Source organism: Astyanax mexicanus, chromosome 2 (genome assembly GCF_023375975.1).
Source record: "Astyanax mexicanus isolate ESR-SI-001 chromosome 2, AstMex3_surface, whole genome shotgun sequence".
Taxonomy (NCBI): domain Eukaryota; kingdom Metazoa; phylum Chordata; class Actinopteri; order Characiformes; family Acestrorhamphidae; genus Astyanax; species Astyanax mexicanus.
In genome coordinates this window covers 53,775,391-53,794,117 of record NC_064409.1, presented here as the reverse complement: position 1 = coordinate 53,794,117, position 18,727 = coordinate 53,775,391, and the positions used below count along the sequence as shown (strand labels likewise).

The following is an 18,727-nucleotide window of genomic DNA, read 5'->3' as shown; positions in this document are numbered from 1 at the left end:
GCAAAAGAGGCTAAGATGGGGGAATTAAAATATATGTATATATTGGTCAAATTATTTAGTATTCAGAAGTAACCGTCAAGTGCCTGGTAGAATAAAAACAATGTAGCTCAGGATGCCATAACTCACAATTTAGCACAACACCTGTCAAGAAAATCCCAGTAACAATCAAAGTAACAGGCAGCTTACCATCCGTTGGGTCAGACCTTTTCCAGACACACATCCAATGTTTTTTCTATGTTGCCCTTGTGGTTCAATAACTGGTGACGACCTGAGTCTAGGCCCTTGACTGAACAATCGGATAAAATGAAATTGTATTTTTTGTCTGTTAACAAGCAATAAGAGACCTGAAGTGGTTCTGTTCAACTTAAGGCCACTAGATGGAGAAAGAAAACCTACTGAGGGGAAAAAAACAAACCAGCAAATCCAATATCGATACTCTATCTTTGACACTGAAAATCACCTAAACTCTAAAGACAAAGTGTTTTTCAGGTGATATTTTAATTGAATTATATTAAGTGTTGATATTGGAAATATATTAAAGTAGTAGTAAATTGGTAACATGCTATGTTGAATTGCTTGTCACAAAAGAAAATGAGCAGAATTTTTAAGAACAATATCTTTATTAAAATAAATTGATTCTCATTTACATTTATTTCACATTATACAACAGCACAAACCAGGTCAGCATTTCAAATTGATAGTTAAACATTTTTGCAGATTTCTTTTTTCCTACCTATTCAGGGCCCGTTAGTAAAAAAAAAAAAAAAAAACATTTAGGTTATGATTTATTAGGTAAGATGTCTGGAAAGGCTTGGTCCTGTAATATGCCCTAAATAATTTATTACATCTAATTAATTAATAGGTAAAAGTATTAAATTTTTACACTAATTACCAGTAAAACTGATTAAAAGAAACATAAAACTTCTATTTTAGTCAGCTAGTCAGCAAACAAAATAAAAAGGAAAAAGTATTTAATTGCAAAAATGTTGAACAATCCACTGACTGTTGGAAAAGCTAAGAAACATTTAAAAGTGGACAAAAACCACATAAATAAACAACCTGATATAAGTCAAGACAGCAGTAATGTCTGACCCTTTTTGAGACTTTTCACAGATTGAAAAACGCACAACATAAAATCCCTTAAAAGGATTTAAAAAATAATAATAAGACAGACAATAATAAAAGAGACACACAATTATAAAACACACATTTCTACACCTCATGACTCCAGCAGCCTCTTTCGGCTGTATGTTCTACCACATCCCTGTCGTCTGCGTGACTGGCTGAATGGTGAGCCGTCCAAGCAGTCTGAGTTTCCGTTAGATGCTGCGGAAGATATTTTAACAAAACAGTGAGTCTGTACAGGAATTTAAGATAATCTACCAAAAAAAACTTTTCTGAGGAACCAGGCATAAATTCTACAGTAAACAAATCAATCGCAAAAATAAAATATTATCTATTATTACAATAAACAGTACAAGGGTATATGCCCTTTAAATCAGTTATCATTGCTCAAAAAATCTCACCATCAGACTGTGTGGCTTCCTTGGTAGCAGAAGGCTTTTTTCCCTTGTATAATAAGGGTGACTGAGTGAGAGCAAGGATTCCACTGACAGTCACTGGTTTCTTCGCTTTAGAGCTTGGAGGGGTCGCCACTGTGGAGAAACAAAGAATTAAGACACTTCTATACAAAAAACACAAGCTACCTATTAAGATTAAAGCTGCAATCAGACATTAAATTTACAACATTAAAGACTGAAGTCCCTCACATCACGGTCACAATATATTACAAACAGTTTAACAGAGAATCAATGAAAATTGACACAATTGTTATTATTTTGAATGTCAGAAAAGGCATAACAAAAACTATAGGCATGTAGGAAGGAGAGGATTTGATGAATATTTATAAAATCTTTTGTGCATTAAACGAAATCTAACAGTTTATATTTAGCACCTAATTATGTGTATGGTAATCATTAATCACATTCCAATTCTTAAACTGGTTTTACACACATGGTTAAACAGAAAATATTCAAATCCTATACATAAAATGCATGTCAAATCAGTATGAATCAGTTTGTGTTCTGTATCTAAAAGAAATCATTCCTATATTGTACAGTTCTGTTTACTCCTCTCCAGGAATCTAAAGCTACACCCACAAAGCAGGTAAAAGTGGCCCAAATCTGATATTTAGTTTCGGCTGTTTACACAAACTTTTTAATGTGACCCAAATCTGACATCTGACATCTGTCTGAACAGTTGTGTGCTTTGTAAATGGCACACATGCATTGCATGCAATGCTTCACATAAAATTTTGTTTTAATTTGATCAGAAACTCAAGAGCTATGAATAAGTTCAGATTGCTAATCATCAAGAGTTGCCTCCAGCTCGTTAAAATAGATAAGTTATTCAGCCTCTGTTAGGTTTAAATTTTCCTTTACCAAGGTAGCTGCAATCTGTAGCCACGTTTGGAATACATTTGGAATACTGTGTGGCTGCAACAAAAGCTTTCTAATATTACTGGAAAAAAAACATCAGTTCAAATATTTATGAGCTCTATTATATCGTTTTCCACTACTTAACTACTGCTGCTGTCCATATTTCCATGTACTCATATTGACTTTCTGTTCTCCTTACAATCTTTTATTCCTTTTGTTCAATGAAAAAAAATGTAATACCACATATTGAGGTGACCCAAACTGGAATTGAAAATGTCAGATTCAGATGTTTTTTTGCTGTTTACACAGTCTCAAAATGGCACAATTGTCACATATGATATAAAACAACGAATTTGGGCCACATTTACCTGCTGTGTGAATGAAGTCTAAATCAAATTGTTCCCACATTCTGATCTCTAAGAGAACAAAGCCTTGAGCTCATACCTGATTTGAATTTTGAGATAGGGGTCCTTGTCTCCTTGAGATCTTCAACCCCCTGTAATTTAAACACGCCATCAAGCTCTTCATCTTCAAGTACCTCAACCTCTCCCTTAAAAGGATTCTCTTTGGTCTCTACAATACCAGTCCGTGCCTTTTTCTTGCGAGGCCAACTATTTAAGTTCTCTGGGGTTGACCACCCTCGGCTTTGAGGAGATGGGGTCCAGGGCATGATTTCTCCAGCACCCAGAGGGGAAGGGCTGTTATTAGGGAGCCTTGTAGGAGTCACAGACTGACATATGAATGTCTGAATACTTCCTTTCCCAGGTGTACCATGTGTACAAATGGATGGTGATATGCAGCCAGGTTCTCGATGTTTGGAACAATGGGTAAGTGGGCTCTCAATCCTTGGTACCTTGGCATTCCTTACATGTGACGTTACCCCTTTAGCTGCATAATCAGCTGCATCACCTGAACTGAAAGAGTCAGTACGTTTGAACTTCAGCTTGGGCAAACCAGAAGCTTGCATTTCCAACTCTACTTCGTATGTAAGGGGATTGGTTTCGCTAGGCCTTTTCCCTTGTCTTGGTGTTCCTGATGATCGTGGAGTGGAAAACCTTGTCAGCCCAGGTGAATATCCAAGACGTGCTGCTGCCTTTCTTTGCTGTCGATCTGGGGTCTGGCGGAAACCATAACTGCGCCCATGTAAAGCTTCTGCAGGGTGAGTGGGGGTACCTGTAAACTCAAAGAATCCTGAGGATTTAGAAGACTTCCTTGAGAAGGAGATATTCATCTTAAGGCCAGTAGTTAGTTCGGTCCTCACTACAGAAGCTTCTGCTATATCAATGCTTTCTTCTTCTGTGGTGGTGGCACTAAACTGGGAGGAGTCAAACTGCTGAGAGTCTGAGGATGAGCCTTCCTCAATGATTCCTTTAGTAGATTCCTTCTGTCCACCATCAGCACCTTTTATTTTCCAACACTCTCCCCCTAGTGTTTTTTTACACTCTGTGAAATCCATCAAATATTTTGGATGGTTGCTAGCAGATGCGTTTTCATTGGAGTGTGACAGCAGAAAAGGCTTTGATGAACTATCATTCACAGGCATTGACGGATTCTCCTTCACAGGCAAAGACACACATTTGCTTAGAGAAGGGCTATGGGCTTTAGCTTCATCATTAGACAGAGCAGAATCACCTTTAAGAGGAGTCCTTCCAGAACGAGTAGACATTCTGTGTGATGATGCAGGGCTTTTCCTGGCAATTTTTAATTCTGGTGTTGGTGGTGAAGGGTGGTTAATAGAAAGTACTTCCAGACTCTCCAGATCACCTTTCTCAGGTAAACTTAATGTCCTCCTCATTTTCTCACACCTCTGCCCCTGTTTAGTTTCTTTAGGGTCAACATTTCCAGTGATTTCCAAAACTGTTTCAGGGGATCCTTTGCACTTTCTCTGGGGTAATTTCTCAGGAGTTTTAAAAATGTCACCCCGAAATTGGCAAAACTTGCTTGGCGTAAGCAGTTTCGGCGAGTATCTCTTTGATTCTTGTGGAGACTCTGGGACCTTGAATGTTTTTTCTGCCAGAACCTTTCGGGGAGATGGGGACCATGTGACACTCTTCTTTGGTGTTCTCATGCTAGGGCTCTTGGAACAGGAAGCAGATGGGGTACCTTGTTCCAAAAAGCTCTTCACTGGGGTTCTGAGAATACCCTTCAGTGGACTTTTCTTGGGTGTCTCCAACACTAGGTTATTTGCAGCTGGAGATCTAAAAGGACTCCCTCTCAGGGTCATTCCATTCTCCCCACCAGTATTTACTGGGCTTTTAGGAAAAGTAATGCGTTGAGCCTTGGAGGAAGAGGTTGGTGTCCTGGGAGTTTTGCTTCCTACTGCAGAACGGAGCTTATATGGAGACTCGTATGGGGATTTTCTTGGAGTTGTATTGAGATTCTGAAAAATAAACATCAGCAAGTCAGTGACTAAAATTAATAAATGCGCGCACATTTTTTAGACCAGTTATAGGCACAATTTTAAATCAGATTACTACTCTCTTGTGCACGTTCTCAGCCCATGATGTCTGCTAAACATATTAAACAATATGATAGATCAGCTTCAACCATCATTTTTGTTGTTCTCTAATGCAAAGGCATTAAACTATATCATTAATAAAACTCAAGTACAAGCGTTTTAAGAGAATGTCTTTGAACAGTTTATTTTATTGTTCGTTCGCATGTATTCACATTTATGCCATTCAAACATGGAACCCATGCGTAGGTCAGTGTGCACCTCCCTGAAATTCTAAGTATGTGCCACACAACACAAATGAAGGCAGCCGTGATAGGTCTGCCAGGCCCTGTGTTTCCAGCCTTAATTCAGCAGATACATTTTAAACTGACACTTTTTCTACAAATTATAAATATTATTTAGAGTTGAAAAATACCTACTTTTTGCCATGAGAACGTTTTTGTCTAATGTTCCATAGTTTTGCAAAGAAGAGTTAGACATTAACAAAATTTAAAATAGCTTTAAGAAATTCGGTTTATAATGCATATTACCCACCCTCCTTGTCTTTTTTCTCTACAGACTTAAACAGACCTAAACTAGACTTAAATCTTTACATTCAATTATCTCTATAAATAAACACCACATTACAAACATATTACCTCAAAAACAGAATCTGTAGACCCAAGTCGAAGGTTTCCTTTTTCCCTAGCTCCCCAGGAAGATGTGGAAGGACGTGCAGGGGACTGAGCAGCACCAAACAGAAGTCTCATTGGCGACTTAACATCACCAACATTAATATCACCTACAATGGAAATACACACACACAAATGACACTGGTGGTTTAATCTATAACGGACAAAAACTCTGCATTAAAAAAAAAAATCAATAACCTGAATGTGTATTAGTATACCATTAAGAATAAAATAATCCCCTTTCAAAAGGATTTCTGCTCACCTTTACCCTCAGAAATAGGAAGCTGTGAGGACGACAAGGCTTTGTCCAAATTTCGAGACCGTGGTTGTGAGCTTGAGTAGAAGACACTAGAATGTCTCCTGGCCAGGCCTTTTATTCTAGGACTTCTTCTCAAATCTGCCAAAAGAATTTGATAATTTCTTAGAAACAAGGCAAAGTGAAAAATCTGAAATAGATTTTATTTGTATTTGTGCAACTAACCAGTGGCAGGTTTAACAGGAGACTCCTCAATAATGCACATATCAGTTTGGCCAGATGTCCTGAAAGTAAATAAAATTATACAAGTTGAAATATTTATTAGGGAGCCATATCCTCAGTGACCTTATGATGGAATCAAAGTTTAAATATCGCCATAATAAGTTCCAAAACACTGACCTGCCAATCTTCTGTCTGTGCAGTAAACGATTTGACACTTGCTTGTGCAGAGGTGTCTCAGATACTTTTTTTGTCAGCAGTGGGTTTTGATCTGAAAGTAAAAAAACATTAAAAGCCAAAATCAAATACATTGTCCCTATGATGTTACACTTAAATATCTGTTGAAGAAATAAAGCTTTTTTTTTACCCTCATCTATCTGTGATCGTTTCCGTTTCTTCATTCCTTCTAATGCTGAGACGGACTGACTGCGAGGCATTTTCGCTTTCTTTGAGGGGGACACAGTCTCCTGATTGAAGAGGTTTCTCCTCACCTTTGTTACCTCTATAAAAATGTATGACAATGTATTGGGGAAAAAATTGAAACTACATGTTCCATGCAACAACAAAATTTTGCATTACTTACCTTGTACTTGCTTTTGAGGTGGCTCACTCGCCACAACCTTCTTTTCTAAAGCTGGACTATTTTTTGACTTTGACTGTGAAGAATGAGAAAAGCAATGTGAGCAACATATATCATCTGTTTAAGAAAATTCAGGATTAGCTAAAGGATAATTACACGCATATTTTTTCACATTTACCTGTCTAGTGGATTTTCTGGGCATCTCTATTTGCCGGAGGGCCTGTGAAGCTTCTGTCATGCTTTTATGGCGTGACAGCACACTGGTTCTGAAATAAAATATTTAACGTAAGATAGACAAATGAAACAAACGTAACTCTTTAATGCACATGTACAAATTTTTACCTCCTCTTTTTAGCTGAGCGGTTCCGCAGCTCCTCAAGGCGATTTCCAACACTAGAGACCACACTCTGTGTTGCTGAGTGTGTTGAACCCACAGAAACACTTTCCTTTGCCATAGAGTCATCACTGAAAAAGTCAGAGGGCAAGACGGCAGCAAGTACCTCTGGCACCTGGGTACCAAGACTGTTGTAGATGTCTGCCAGGATTTTAGGAATTTCTTTTAGGTACCTAGAGACACCACAAACAACAATATGGTCGTTCTGTCAAAAAGGGTCAACTTTACCTGAAACTATTTTTTTTTAATTATTACAGCAATAAGTACATACAATGGCAGAATCTCCTCTTGCATGAACTTTGACAGGTAAACAGGATCATTTGTCAAAGATATTATCCTCAGCATACCAGCCACCTGTATGAAACATAAGTGGAGAGCATTACTTATAATGGCTTTTGTTTGCACCAAAATTATTAGTAATTCAACTGTAGAAAATAAATGGATAAGGGAAGAACTAAAAATAATAATTATAAAATAAAACCACAATAAATAAACCCTCCTCACCTCCTCCACCATCTGTTCTACATCATCCGAGTCCTGGTCTGAGGATGGATGTCTGCATATCTCAAGTCTGACAACAACTTGAAGCTGACAACTTAATAAAAAAAAAGGGATTTAGATTTGTACAATATTTAAGGCTTTCTCTAATTCCTAGTTAACTCTAAGTATATTTATTTGAGAAAAAAAAAAACTTTGTTACAATACTGATGACAAACAGAACAGTACATACTCTCTGATTTTACTCTCAGTGTCTGGAGTACTTCCATAAAGCTGTCGAATAGATTGAGCACTTTTTAAGATGTTCTTCTTGACTAAATCCAAGAACAAAGCCTGTGAAGGAAGTGATTAAATAGTCAAAAATTACAGTTATATGTTAAAATGATCAGTTGAGCTGTAAGTGTTGTGTAGCATAATCATTTTATTGAGCCTCTTTAAAAATCAGGTTAGTTTCGCATTACCAGGCTGAAGAGACTTAAATATGATTTCTTTATTAGCATTTCTAACATGTCCCACTCACCTCTGCATCTGTGTGTTTTTTGGTATAGGTTTTCACCATTGAGAAAACGTCCTGGACTTGAGTGCGAAGAGGCAAACTCTTGTCCTCCACAGCCTGCTGATATCTCAGTTTCAAATGGGAAAGCATCTCCTCTTCACTTTTAAAGGCTGTAAATTATTTCAGAAATGCATTACCTTCTGTGATACTGGTAGCCATCCTAGTGAAACTTGGAATCAAATGCTTATAAAACTTACATGTGGGTCCTTTCTTAGTCCTTTCACTGGAGCACCTCCTGTCCTGCTTCTCAGTTGCTCTGGTGGTGCTGGAAAGATCTGCCTCGGGTTGGCTTTTCTGTGCTTTAGCATTAAAGCGCGCAACGTTCAGCATCTGTAGGGAACGGCTCATCGTCTTCATCTTCTGCCTAACTGGTGTTCGCTGAGTACCTTCTACAAAACAAAAGACAAAAAGAAAGTCAGCGGCAAACACACTCAGCATTATGTCAACTCTGCTATGTCAAATATGCACAAATTCAAATATTACTGCCCAAACTCCCAAGACAACGATTTACATAGATTCGCTTCCATACAGTTACAAAATAATTCTCATGGGAAAATACTTACTTTTTTTTCCTTTCGGACCTGTGGTGTGTCCAGCTCGATTATTTTGATAAAGCTCAGCTAGACTGTGGGTCAGCTCCCTCTGTGCATCTTCCTCTTTTTCCTCGTCCTCCTCAGGAGCAGCGTGCAGAAGTCTATGGATGCAAAGATTCCAAAGAGCATATGCCTTAATATGAAGTTTAAAATATCCCTTAAAACATAGATATAATTTAAAATACTTAGAATACCTCATTGACTCCATTAAATTGCAGCTAATCCCAGACTGGTCAGATAGACAAAACCAGCGTTCTGAAAGATCTGTTGCCAGGTTACGCCACTGCTGGAGCTCTTGATTTGCCCATTCAGGAAGGAGATGCTGATGAATTTGTTCTGTATCAACAAAATTAACAGTTGTTATTGTATTAAAAGACATAATTCCATATGTTTGTAAACTGACAATGCATTGCTAAGGAATAGACAATGAAAAGGAAAATAGATAAGTATTTGTACTATCATAGCAAATATGTTTTATATATTTAAAAATTGTTGTTAAATAGATGAAAAATCTGTAAATTCTGATACATAGCCAAAAATATTATAATACACTAAAACAAACCATAATCCCTACAATGCAAGTTCATTCAATTTATTTACTGTTTATTGTAAAAACTACCAGAGTGCACTCTATTAAAGTAATGGCAGCATAATAAACATGTTATATTGTAGATGATCTGAGACACACCTGTGCTATCATCTTCCTTCATTATGACATTGAGTACACTGCTGACAATATCAGGAAGGTCAGTGGAGTTGTGTGCAGTTTCTGAAGAAATAAGGTTTGTGTCCAGCACTTCCTTAGATTGAGTGGACAGTGGCTGGAGAAGTGTCAGAAGTGCTGTATGAGGGCTTAGCAGCGATAAAACAGCAGAACGGATCAGACCACCTTCGACGACCTCTGCTAGCTGTACAAACACACCAAAAGCATGTTAAAGTTTAAATCCAGAACCATGACCATGTCTCATATTATTGCATAATGTAAACATAGAATTAATCTTAATAAAAATATTGAAACATTCACATTAAAACAATACCATTGCACTAGTCATTCTAGACCCAAATAACTACAAAAAATAGGTTACCATATCAGAGGACTGGACTGCAAGTTCATTCAGTAAGTAGTGAAATGCAGCATGACTCGGTTCTGTCTTCTGTGGGCACACCAGGACCCAGCTCTCAGAGGCTGACTGACGGAGGGAGCTGGTGTCCAGACCTTCTAATACAGTTCTGAGGGTCACTGTGACAGGAGTGCACAGAGGTCTCTGTGTGCAGGACACCGGCTCAAGGGAAACACTGCACATCTGTTTTTCTTCATCTGTAATTCGAAACAAGGCAATGATAGTTTTACAAAAATGATTCCATTGAGTATCAAAACTAAGTTAAGTTCAACATTCCTAGAAAAATATTTATTACCTGCTCCCCAGCTAAGATTTCCCACCACGGCTGGAAAGGCCCACTGGTATGTCTTTTCAGAAGACAAAATGTAGTTGACAGTTGAGCTTGTTGGCAAGGCTTGTAATCTTGCTGTGATGTCTGTAATGCCCAGGTTAGGATGTTCATGTTCACGCTTTGGCGCCACAGTAGGGGTCAGCACAGGAACCACTTTTCCAGCTACCTGCTGCAATACCTCTGTTATGGTCTTTAAGCCCATGTAGTCATCTGACCCATTGGTATGCTGTGTAAAAGAGAAGCACAATACAAAAACATCAATGATTATATTTATATTCGTTTACAGTGGCTTGTATTTTCCACGTGTCACCTTACCACCACAAACTTGTGTAAGTAAAAACAGTCCAACACAAGGTAGCACATACATGTGACCAAGAAACATGGTTTAAAAATGTTATGTAAATAAAAAAAATCTGAAAAGTGCGATGTGAAAAAAGCATTCAGCACCCTTCATCAACATTAATTACAGCTGTGAAAAGTCTTTCGGCACCAACTTTGCACATCTAGAGACTGTTTAGGGTCATTGTCATGCTGGAAGGTGAATCTTCTTTTGCAGCATCCTACAGGTTTTCTTACAGATTTTTATTTGAGAATATATTTTTTTAAACTACGTACTATCATTTTCGTTACATGTCACAATTATGTGCTACGGCTCTGAAAAAAATAAGAGATGATGAGTTTCTTTGATTTTACCAAACCTCTGCAATAAAATTAAGAGGAAGATGGATGATAACAGCCATCAAACCAAGCTGGAATGCTTGAATTGTTGCACCAGGAGTGGCATAAAATACACAGTGTGTAAGACTGGTGGAGGAGAATATGCCAAGATGCATGAAAACTGTGACTAAAAACCAGGATTATTCCACTAAATACTGATTTCTGAATTCTAAAAAATTTAAGTCAACGAACTTGTTTTCTTTGCATTATTTGAGGCTTGAAATCTGTGCATTTTTTGTTATTTTGTTTATTCTACAAATAAATGCTCTAAATAATAATATTTGTTTTGGAATTTAGGGGAAATGCTGCCCATAGTTTATGAAACAAAACAACAATGTTCGTTTTACTTAAACATACTCCTCTAAATAACAGAAAATCTGAGAAACTGATTCAGACACTGAAGTGGTCTCTTATTTTTTTCCAGAGCTGTATTTTGTGTTGTGTCCATCACCTAAAACGTTGCTGGGGAATAAATAGACGTAAACTAACCTTGTAAACACTGAAATCGGCCCAATGAAGGCCAACTTTCCTCTGAATTAGAAGGTGTATGAGACGTTTCGGCAGGATCAGCTCGGGTAAATCCTTGTGGCTTCTACTGTCACTGACGTGCAGGTATTCCCACAGCTCTCGTTTGGAGTGTGGGCACGTGGAGGCCAGAAACAGAACATTTTTAACATGACATGAAAGCTCGTCATCTGCCAGAGAAATGCTGCTGGCGCTCCGGCCAGCTCTCCTTGGCCGCAGGCTCAGTTTTGTTGGGGAGGTTATGTCTGGCCTGTCCCACTGATAGTCCAGCAGGATCTCCTTTAGTGTGTTGTGCATACAGCTCGCCTGGCTGGGCTGAAGCCTGTGCTGACGGTTATCAGATGTGTTGTTGTCAGTGGGAGCACATCTTGACAGTTCTTCTTCAAAGTCGCTAAAGGCCTTCTCTTTGAGCTCTTTAAAATCGGTGCCTCTGGTCAAGAGACTCGCGCTTTTTACAGCCTGCGTGTGAAAGAACCTGTAGCCCCATCGCACCTTCTCAAACCCGTACTTACTGCCCAGGGAGAGCAGAACTCGCAAAATCCACTGCTTCAGATAATCCCGGTACACATCTCCAGACAAGTCCAGCTCCTCTGAACGGCAGCCCACGTCGATGGCGAAAACCACATTATAAGAGGCCATTACTCTCTTTCCAGCTAGAGAATCATTCGTGGTGTTTTATTAGCTACTGTTTCACTCCCTCCTCGTTAAATCCAGCTCTTAGTCTGTCTCGACTAAAAGAATATACCAAGTGAAGACATAGTTAACGCTAGCTAACTAACTAACTAACCGACCCCTCAACAACAACAACAACAACAACGAGCTAGCGCTAGTTCACCTGCTAACCTAGCCTAGCCTAACTGCTCTAAAACTTTACACAAACCACGGCTTTCTCCAACAGCGCTACTTCATACGCTAACTGGTAGGCTAAAACAAATAAACTACTCATAAAAGTGCAGTAAATACAGATAAAAACTATAATTAAAACAGTTAAGAGATTTGAAAACTCGGTTACTAATTCAAATCGCCATTTTGACCGTCCTCCCTGCTCAAACTCTTGGCGCTCCTGACTTGACTTTCCAGACTCGAGCTGTCATTGGCTGAGCCGCGATGCAACGTCATTCATTTCACCGCCCGTGATTGGATTAGAGTAACGTCAATCAAATACAGACGCCGTTCAGTTTTTGTGAATAAGGGTTCTGGTGCTCTTTACTTGTGTCAGAGCTGGTTTATGGAGAGAATACCCACTTCTTATCTCCTGTTGCCTTTTTAAATATATCAGAAAATAATAACGGCAGACCACAAGAGGGAGCCCGCGAGTCATTAATGAATGGGGTGAATGGAGCTAAACAGCTAAAAACTTAAATATATTAACTAACTTTCTGACCCATATATTTCTTTAACATCATACAGTAGAATGAGGTTTTGTTTAAAAACAAAAAAAAAAAAACAAAGAAACGTTATCTATACATTTCATTTTGTTTTAAGCAAACGGGTTCTAGGCAATAAAGACGCAGCATTACTGCTAACGTTACTGTGTGCTGAGTAGTTGGTGAGCTGATGCTGGACATTATAGCCAGAGCACTTATAACTCTAAAAGTTTAAAGGTTTGGTCATTTTTCGGTACTAAAACATTCAATGGTATGCTAAGGAAATTATTTTAATATTTTTTTTTCAGTATAAAAATGATCAAACATTTGTAAACTCTGATTTTGCTGAGCCCATTCATTTGGACTCCCTTCGGTGCGCCCTCTGGTGGTCACATAAACCCGGACAACAATAATAAGTGAGTATTCTCCTTTTGAGAGATTCTCTTGTATTCCGTTTTTTTAAATAAGAACAAATCAAAAGAAGTAAACAAATAAAAATGGGCAATATAGGCTATACTTTTTACTGGACCGTGTAATATTCTTATGTACAATTAATATAATACATAAATACAATACAAAATGTAACACTTGCTCTACTGTATGACACACATCATTAGTTATTATGAACAAAGAAAAAAAATCTACCGACACAGGGCATCATATTTGTTTGTTAAAATTATATCAATATTGAAAGTATGTTCTATTTCAGCTTTAAAAAATGGGTGTTTTCTTCAAAAGTTTGGGTTTTTTAAAAATAAATTTAATACTTTGCAGTAAGAATTAAAAAAATCAGCAGTTTCAAGAAATTTGTTTCTTGTAGCAAATTATATCTTCGAGGTTAAGAAAAATAAATTAAATTCACACAGGAGAAACAATAAAAACTTAATTCCATCAAAAGAGTAAAGAGCACATTCCAATTCAAGAAAAGATGAGTCAGGCTTTCATCACAATTACCACTAAATTATTGCTCACATCAAAGTATTTAAATTTATGGTATTCAAGGATAGATGTCATAGAGAATCTTAAAGTGTATTTATTTTACTTTATTTGAGATATAGTTTTAAAAAATGAAGAAGGAAACCATAAATATATATAAAACTTGATTTAAGTTAAATTCTGTATGTAAATACAAACCCGTTGCGTCATCTGCTCCACCCTCATTAACAGATTAGCTCTGTGCTCTTTATCGAGGATCGTGTCTCAACAAGTCTGAATTACGATTTAGAGCGGTATCTAATCTTCTTCCTCTTCCTCCTCCTCTTCCTCTTCCTCCTCCTCCTCCTCTTCCTCGTCATCATCATCTTCTCTTGGTCCAGAAAGTGCAGAGGTAACATTTCTTTTCCGCTGTCTGTTGATCATTGATAGAGACTTTTGATAGAGTGTCCCACTGTAAGTACAATAAAGATGGGTTTAGACTTGATGATCTGCTCCCCCTGGTGGACAATCATAAATTCTTTTCTGAAATTTTCCAATTTGTTAAAGTCTAAAGTGAGTACATAGAAGGCTTGTACTGTTGTAATGATACAATGCTGAGGATCTGGGGGAAACTATAGCCATGATTTCTGACTGTACGAGCACATGGTGGTGCCATAGTACCAGTAGAGAGATTCAGTGTCAGGTTAGAAGCATTTAGGGCCACATGTTTTATGAGTGCAAAGCTGTGTTACTTGTCTCACTTATGTCCTACTGGTGCCAAATAAATCTGAAACGGAAAAGCATTTGTTGATCATTTATGGCAGACGTACTTATGCAGTAGTTTATTTATTGTTACAGAGGTTGGATTTGAGTCAGTATTGTATGGAGTGATTGTCTAGGCAGAGATTGGATGTGTGGTCTGCTTTGTGGACACCCCTCCTTGTAAATACATTCACATATAAAGAAGTACTGCCAAAATGGTAAAACTCTCTAAAGCAGAAAGACATGAACCTGTAGGCACCAACCCTAATGCCAGGCATGAGATAGAAGGGTGTAAAGAACCCTGCAAGCAGTGGAATGGGATAAATTTGGGAGTTGGGGATAAGGTGATCATTGGGCATCCTAAGAAGTCCATACCAGTACTCAAAGGACAGGTAACCAAAAGCATTATTTTGTATTACTTGAAAATAAATAATACTTTTGTCTATATAGTGTTGCAATGGGTCTTATTTACCAATATTTCTTTTTTTCATATTTTGCATATCTTATGCAATATTTAAGTTTCTGACAATATTTTGATGTATTTGAAATTTGTTTAATTTATTAGATCAATGACATCCATCATAAAAAGTTGAATCTATATTATATATACCAATGTTATACCATGGTGGTAGTCATACCACGATCAGGCCAGGGGTGACAGAAAAATAGACAAAAAAAGTTATGGATATACCAATGTCAATGTGAAATGCAATGAATTAAGATCCTAAATAAATTTAATTAAGTCTAAGGTTTTTGTCACTTGGATGCACTCATTTTCTCCAGGCTAAGAAATTGTTTTTATATATGAATTTACTGTGGACCTCCACCTCTCTTCCTACCTTACTCTGCCTCTAGCCTAGTTCTGTCACATTAGTACCATCTGATGTTGCAGCTCTTTTAATGTGTTTCTTGTATTTTGCAATAACAATAAAAAATATGATTTATCACACAACCTTAGCCATGGCCACTGCCTGTGCAGGGGACCAGCCCTAACCCTAACCCTAACCCTAACCTAACCCTAACCCTAACCTAACCCTAACCCTAACCTAACCCTAACCCTAACCTAACCCTAACCCTAGACTGTTGACCTGATGATGAGAGAAAGTCTGAGGACACTGACATAATTGTGATGTGTTTGTTGTTTGTTTTACATTATATTCTAATGTCTGTGATTAATAAATTAATATATTTTTTGCAAATAATGATTTATATAATTGGGTAATCAGGAAGCTTTATTTTATATAACAATTCCAAACATTAAGTAAAATAAATAAAAATGTGTAAACGTTTGTCTATTTTGTAAATAACTTAACATGCCTCTAATTTTGTATAAAAATATAATAATAAAACAAAAAAGTAAGATAAAATTAATTTAAATGTAATGTAATAATGTAACAAAAGATCTACCACAATACTAAAGTGCAGAATATTAAGTGCATGTTTACATCCTGGCACTTGCATCTTGTCCTACTTATCTGTTGTTTTGTCGTCATGCTTTTCCGCTTCTCTCTGAAACACTTCCTCCATGTGTAAAACATCTGTTGGGAGAAGGTAAGTCCTTAATTGGCTAACCTACTTTAATGAAAGTTTGGTGGACACTGAGAAAATCATTTGTGCTTTGATGCAGAAATGCGAGTGCAAAAATAAAACCTGACTAAAACCAAGACTAATATGACAGGAATGGATATTATATGTCAGCACAAGAACCAGTTCTTCTTTAGAATCCTAAAAAGACCTTTTCTGTTCTAACAGGGACAGATGATTGATTATTATGCATTACACTGGACTGCAAGTTTCTTATATGCAATAGGATATATAGAATAATAGAAGTTAAATCACCTTAAAACAAACACAAACACGAATGTTAGCCATAAATAGAACTAATCATAAAAGCAAAAGTAGAGCTGAACCTGACATGATCATTAAAACATTACTTAACAAGTAATTAACACTACTTTCTTCCACTTACCTACTTTTTACCTCATGTAGGTCTACTTCTCCTTTCATCTGTGATAGCTTCACATGCCTAACTGCTCATCTGATTTACAGTAAAGAAACTAGAACATTACAGCGTTATGATGTGCCCATGCACATTATAACCAAGTGTATGTTTTTTTTATTTTATTTTTTTTCCATTGCTACATTTGTTACATTTGCACATTATTTGTAAGATACTTTGTACTCATTTCACAATTCACACTGAATGTAATGGCATATTTTTTTATATTGTACTATACGTTTTGCAGCTCCTGTCTAGTGGTGACACTGTTTTGCCAAATACTCACAACCTGTCTGCTATGTACTTGAAAAAGTATTAAGAAAACAGTGTTTCAGTGTTACAGCTACATTCATCCTGTTTTTCTTTGCTTGGTTAAATTTAGGGTAAGGCTAAGGGTATGTTTATGTTAAATTATGGAAAAGTTCAGGATATGGCTGAGGTTTAGGCTCAAATTCAGTTGTAGGTTAAGTTTAGGTTAATGTCAAGGTGTAGGTTCAGATAATTGAATTACATTTGGTGCTTTTTAATATTCTGTATTTGAATAATTTGCTTTTTGGTTGTTGTTATATAGTATTACTATTTAGTACATATATTGTATGAATCCTGAAATGTTCGATCCACATTTGTACAAATTCCTCTTGAGATTAGACTGTAATGGGGCATACTTATAATGAGTCAAAACTGTTAAGAAATAGTATTGAGTTTTAGAATTGATCTGTTTTATAGCTCTGTTTTTGGTAATGTCAGATTTTCGTCTAAAAGAGAACACATGAGTGTTTGTAGTTCAGGGTTTGTGGTATGTATGTCATGAACTCTCCTTATTCAGTTCTGCCAAGGAAAATACAGTTTGGCATTCTTGAGCCAATTCTGTACTGTTTGCTTCTGCCTAAGATGGAAATGTTTTGGTAGCCCTTGGGTAAAGCATGGGTTTTGTCCTCTCTGTGTGATGTGCCCTTTGCAAGCTGAAAAGATTGTAGCTGGGTTAGATTGTTCCACAGGTTTGGCCTTCTCAAATCTTATCTGTAAAAAAATGCATTTTTTTTGTTAGCTTTGGTTTGGTAATCAGCTGAGGTAATAGGGTTATTTTTGAGGGTTGGTTGAGCTTGGTTTGTTGCAGAGTTTGAACTCATCTTCCTCAGACTCTAGAACATGAGAAAACACTATCACAAGGACTGATAACATAGCAATCCATATTCCCATCAATCTGGTGGTGATGTGCTGCTATCTAGTATCAACAACATCCATATTCTCCCGAAGTCCTGAATGCAACTCATTATTCAACTCTGCCATGGAACATACAATTTTACATTCTTGGACCGGTTTAATATGTTTCCTCCTTTATTCTACCTAAGATGGAATGTTTTGGTAGAGATTGGGGAAAGCATGACTTATATTTAGTATGAGAGATCAGTTTTAATTTAGTATACATATTTAGTCCATGCAGATTCACAAGTGAGTAACTTTTGCGGAAATTTACTGTATAAATCAGTTTGTTTCGTGACATACATATCGACAACTCCCAGCATGTGCTCCCTCACCAGCTGCCCTCATCAGTGGTTAGAGGAAATGGGATTTTGGAGGAACAATAACTGGGTTACCGTCTGTTCAGTGTGTCATCTCGCTGTATTTTCCGAGTGTGTAGTAAATGAGAGGGGATTATTCCATTACACATCAGAGGGAGATAGATAAAGAAAGAGGTGTGAAGAGAGAGAAAGAAACAGAGACAGGGAGAGAGAGAGAGAGAGAGAGAGAGAGAGAGAGAAAGGGGAAACAACAAAATGCTTGAAGTGGTTTGTCTCTTGGTTCTGGCCCAAAGCCCATGAGGGTTCTATTTTGTGGCTTAGGAGAAGAATCTAGGTCAGGAACACAGAAAGTGAGTGCGTTCTCAGACAACAGGAACAGATAAAAAGAGTGTGTTCTCAGACATCAGATCTGGAAGGACAGGACACACAGGTCAATAACACAGAGAAAAGCTAGAATATCCATCACAGATAGTGCAGATATAGCTGACATTGTGAGAAGAACTATCCAGCAGAGTTCAGTATACCATATTTGTCCATGAAGATAACGTGTAGCTATCTTATCTTCTTGTTTACGCCTTTACTGATAGCTGTGACTTATAATCAGCCTGTTATTAATCAGACTGCAGAACATTATTATTTCTGTGTGTTTGTGTGTGTGTAATATCACCTTATGTGGTAAGCAGAACTCTGAAGAGTGTGTAACATGCTGCAAATGGGGTATTCTCAAGGAGGAAAGGAAATAACCCCACTACACCATGACTGTTCAGTACTTCTTTAAGCCCCTCAGCCCTCACTGTCACTATAGAT

The 18,727-nt window shown here is 37.3% G+C and overlaps 1 protein-coding gene across 2 annotated transcripts; it reads right to left on the bottom strand.

Moving 5' to 3' along the window:
* Positions 1-601: 601 nt before the first annotated feature.
* Positions 602-14,345, bottom strand: ticrr (TopBP1-interacting, checkpoint, and replication regulator). Of its 2 annotated transcripts, none has more exons than XM_022672292.2 (22): positions 13,856-14,345; positions 10,077-10,338; positions 9,746-9,978; positions 9,349-9,568; positions 8,855-8,996; positions 8,631-8,761; positions 8,265-8,456; positions 8,032-8,177; positions 7,744-7,844; positions 7,518-7,608; positions 7,285-7,367; positions 6,962-7,186; positions 6,798-6,885; positions 6,623-6,695; positions 6,407-6,541; positions 6,220-6,310; positions 6,046-6,104; positions 5,827-5,961; positions 5,532-5,674; positions 2,883-4,818; positions 1,527-1,655; positions 602-1,326 (listed from the first exon to the last, which is right to left on the bottom strand). In XM_022672292.2, the coding sequence occupies exons 1-22, from the start codon at positions 13,880-13,882 to the stop codon at positions 1,220-1,222; spliced, it is 4,749 nt and encodes a 1,582-aa protein (XP_022528013.2). In that variant the 5' UTR covers positions 13,883-14,345; the 3' UTR covers positions 602-1,219. The 2 variants fall into 2 exon arrangements, with proteins under 2 accessions (XP_022528013.2, XP_007244308.3); XM_007244246.4 differs by lacking the exon at positions 13,856-14,345 and adding an exon at positions 11,319-12,451.
* Positions 14,346-18,727: the final 4,382 nt, after the last annotated feature.

Excerpts from the sequence above, each read along its gene's own strand:
- ticrr (XM_007244246.4), bottom strand. The coding sequence starts at position 11,993 with ATGGCCTCTTATAATGTGGTTTTCGCCATCGACGTGGGCTGCCGTTCA. Across the intron at positions 8,178-8,264 it reads GACTAAGAAAGGACCCACAT|CCTTTAAAAGTGAAGAGGAG; the intron begins GTAAGTTTTATA and ends AATAATTTACAG. Across the intron at positions 7,187-7,284 it reads CAAGAGGAGATTCTGCCATT|GTACCTAAAAGAAATTCCTA; the intron begins GTATGTACTTAT and ends TGGTGTCTCTAG.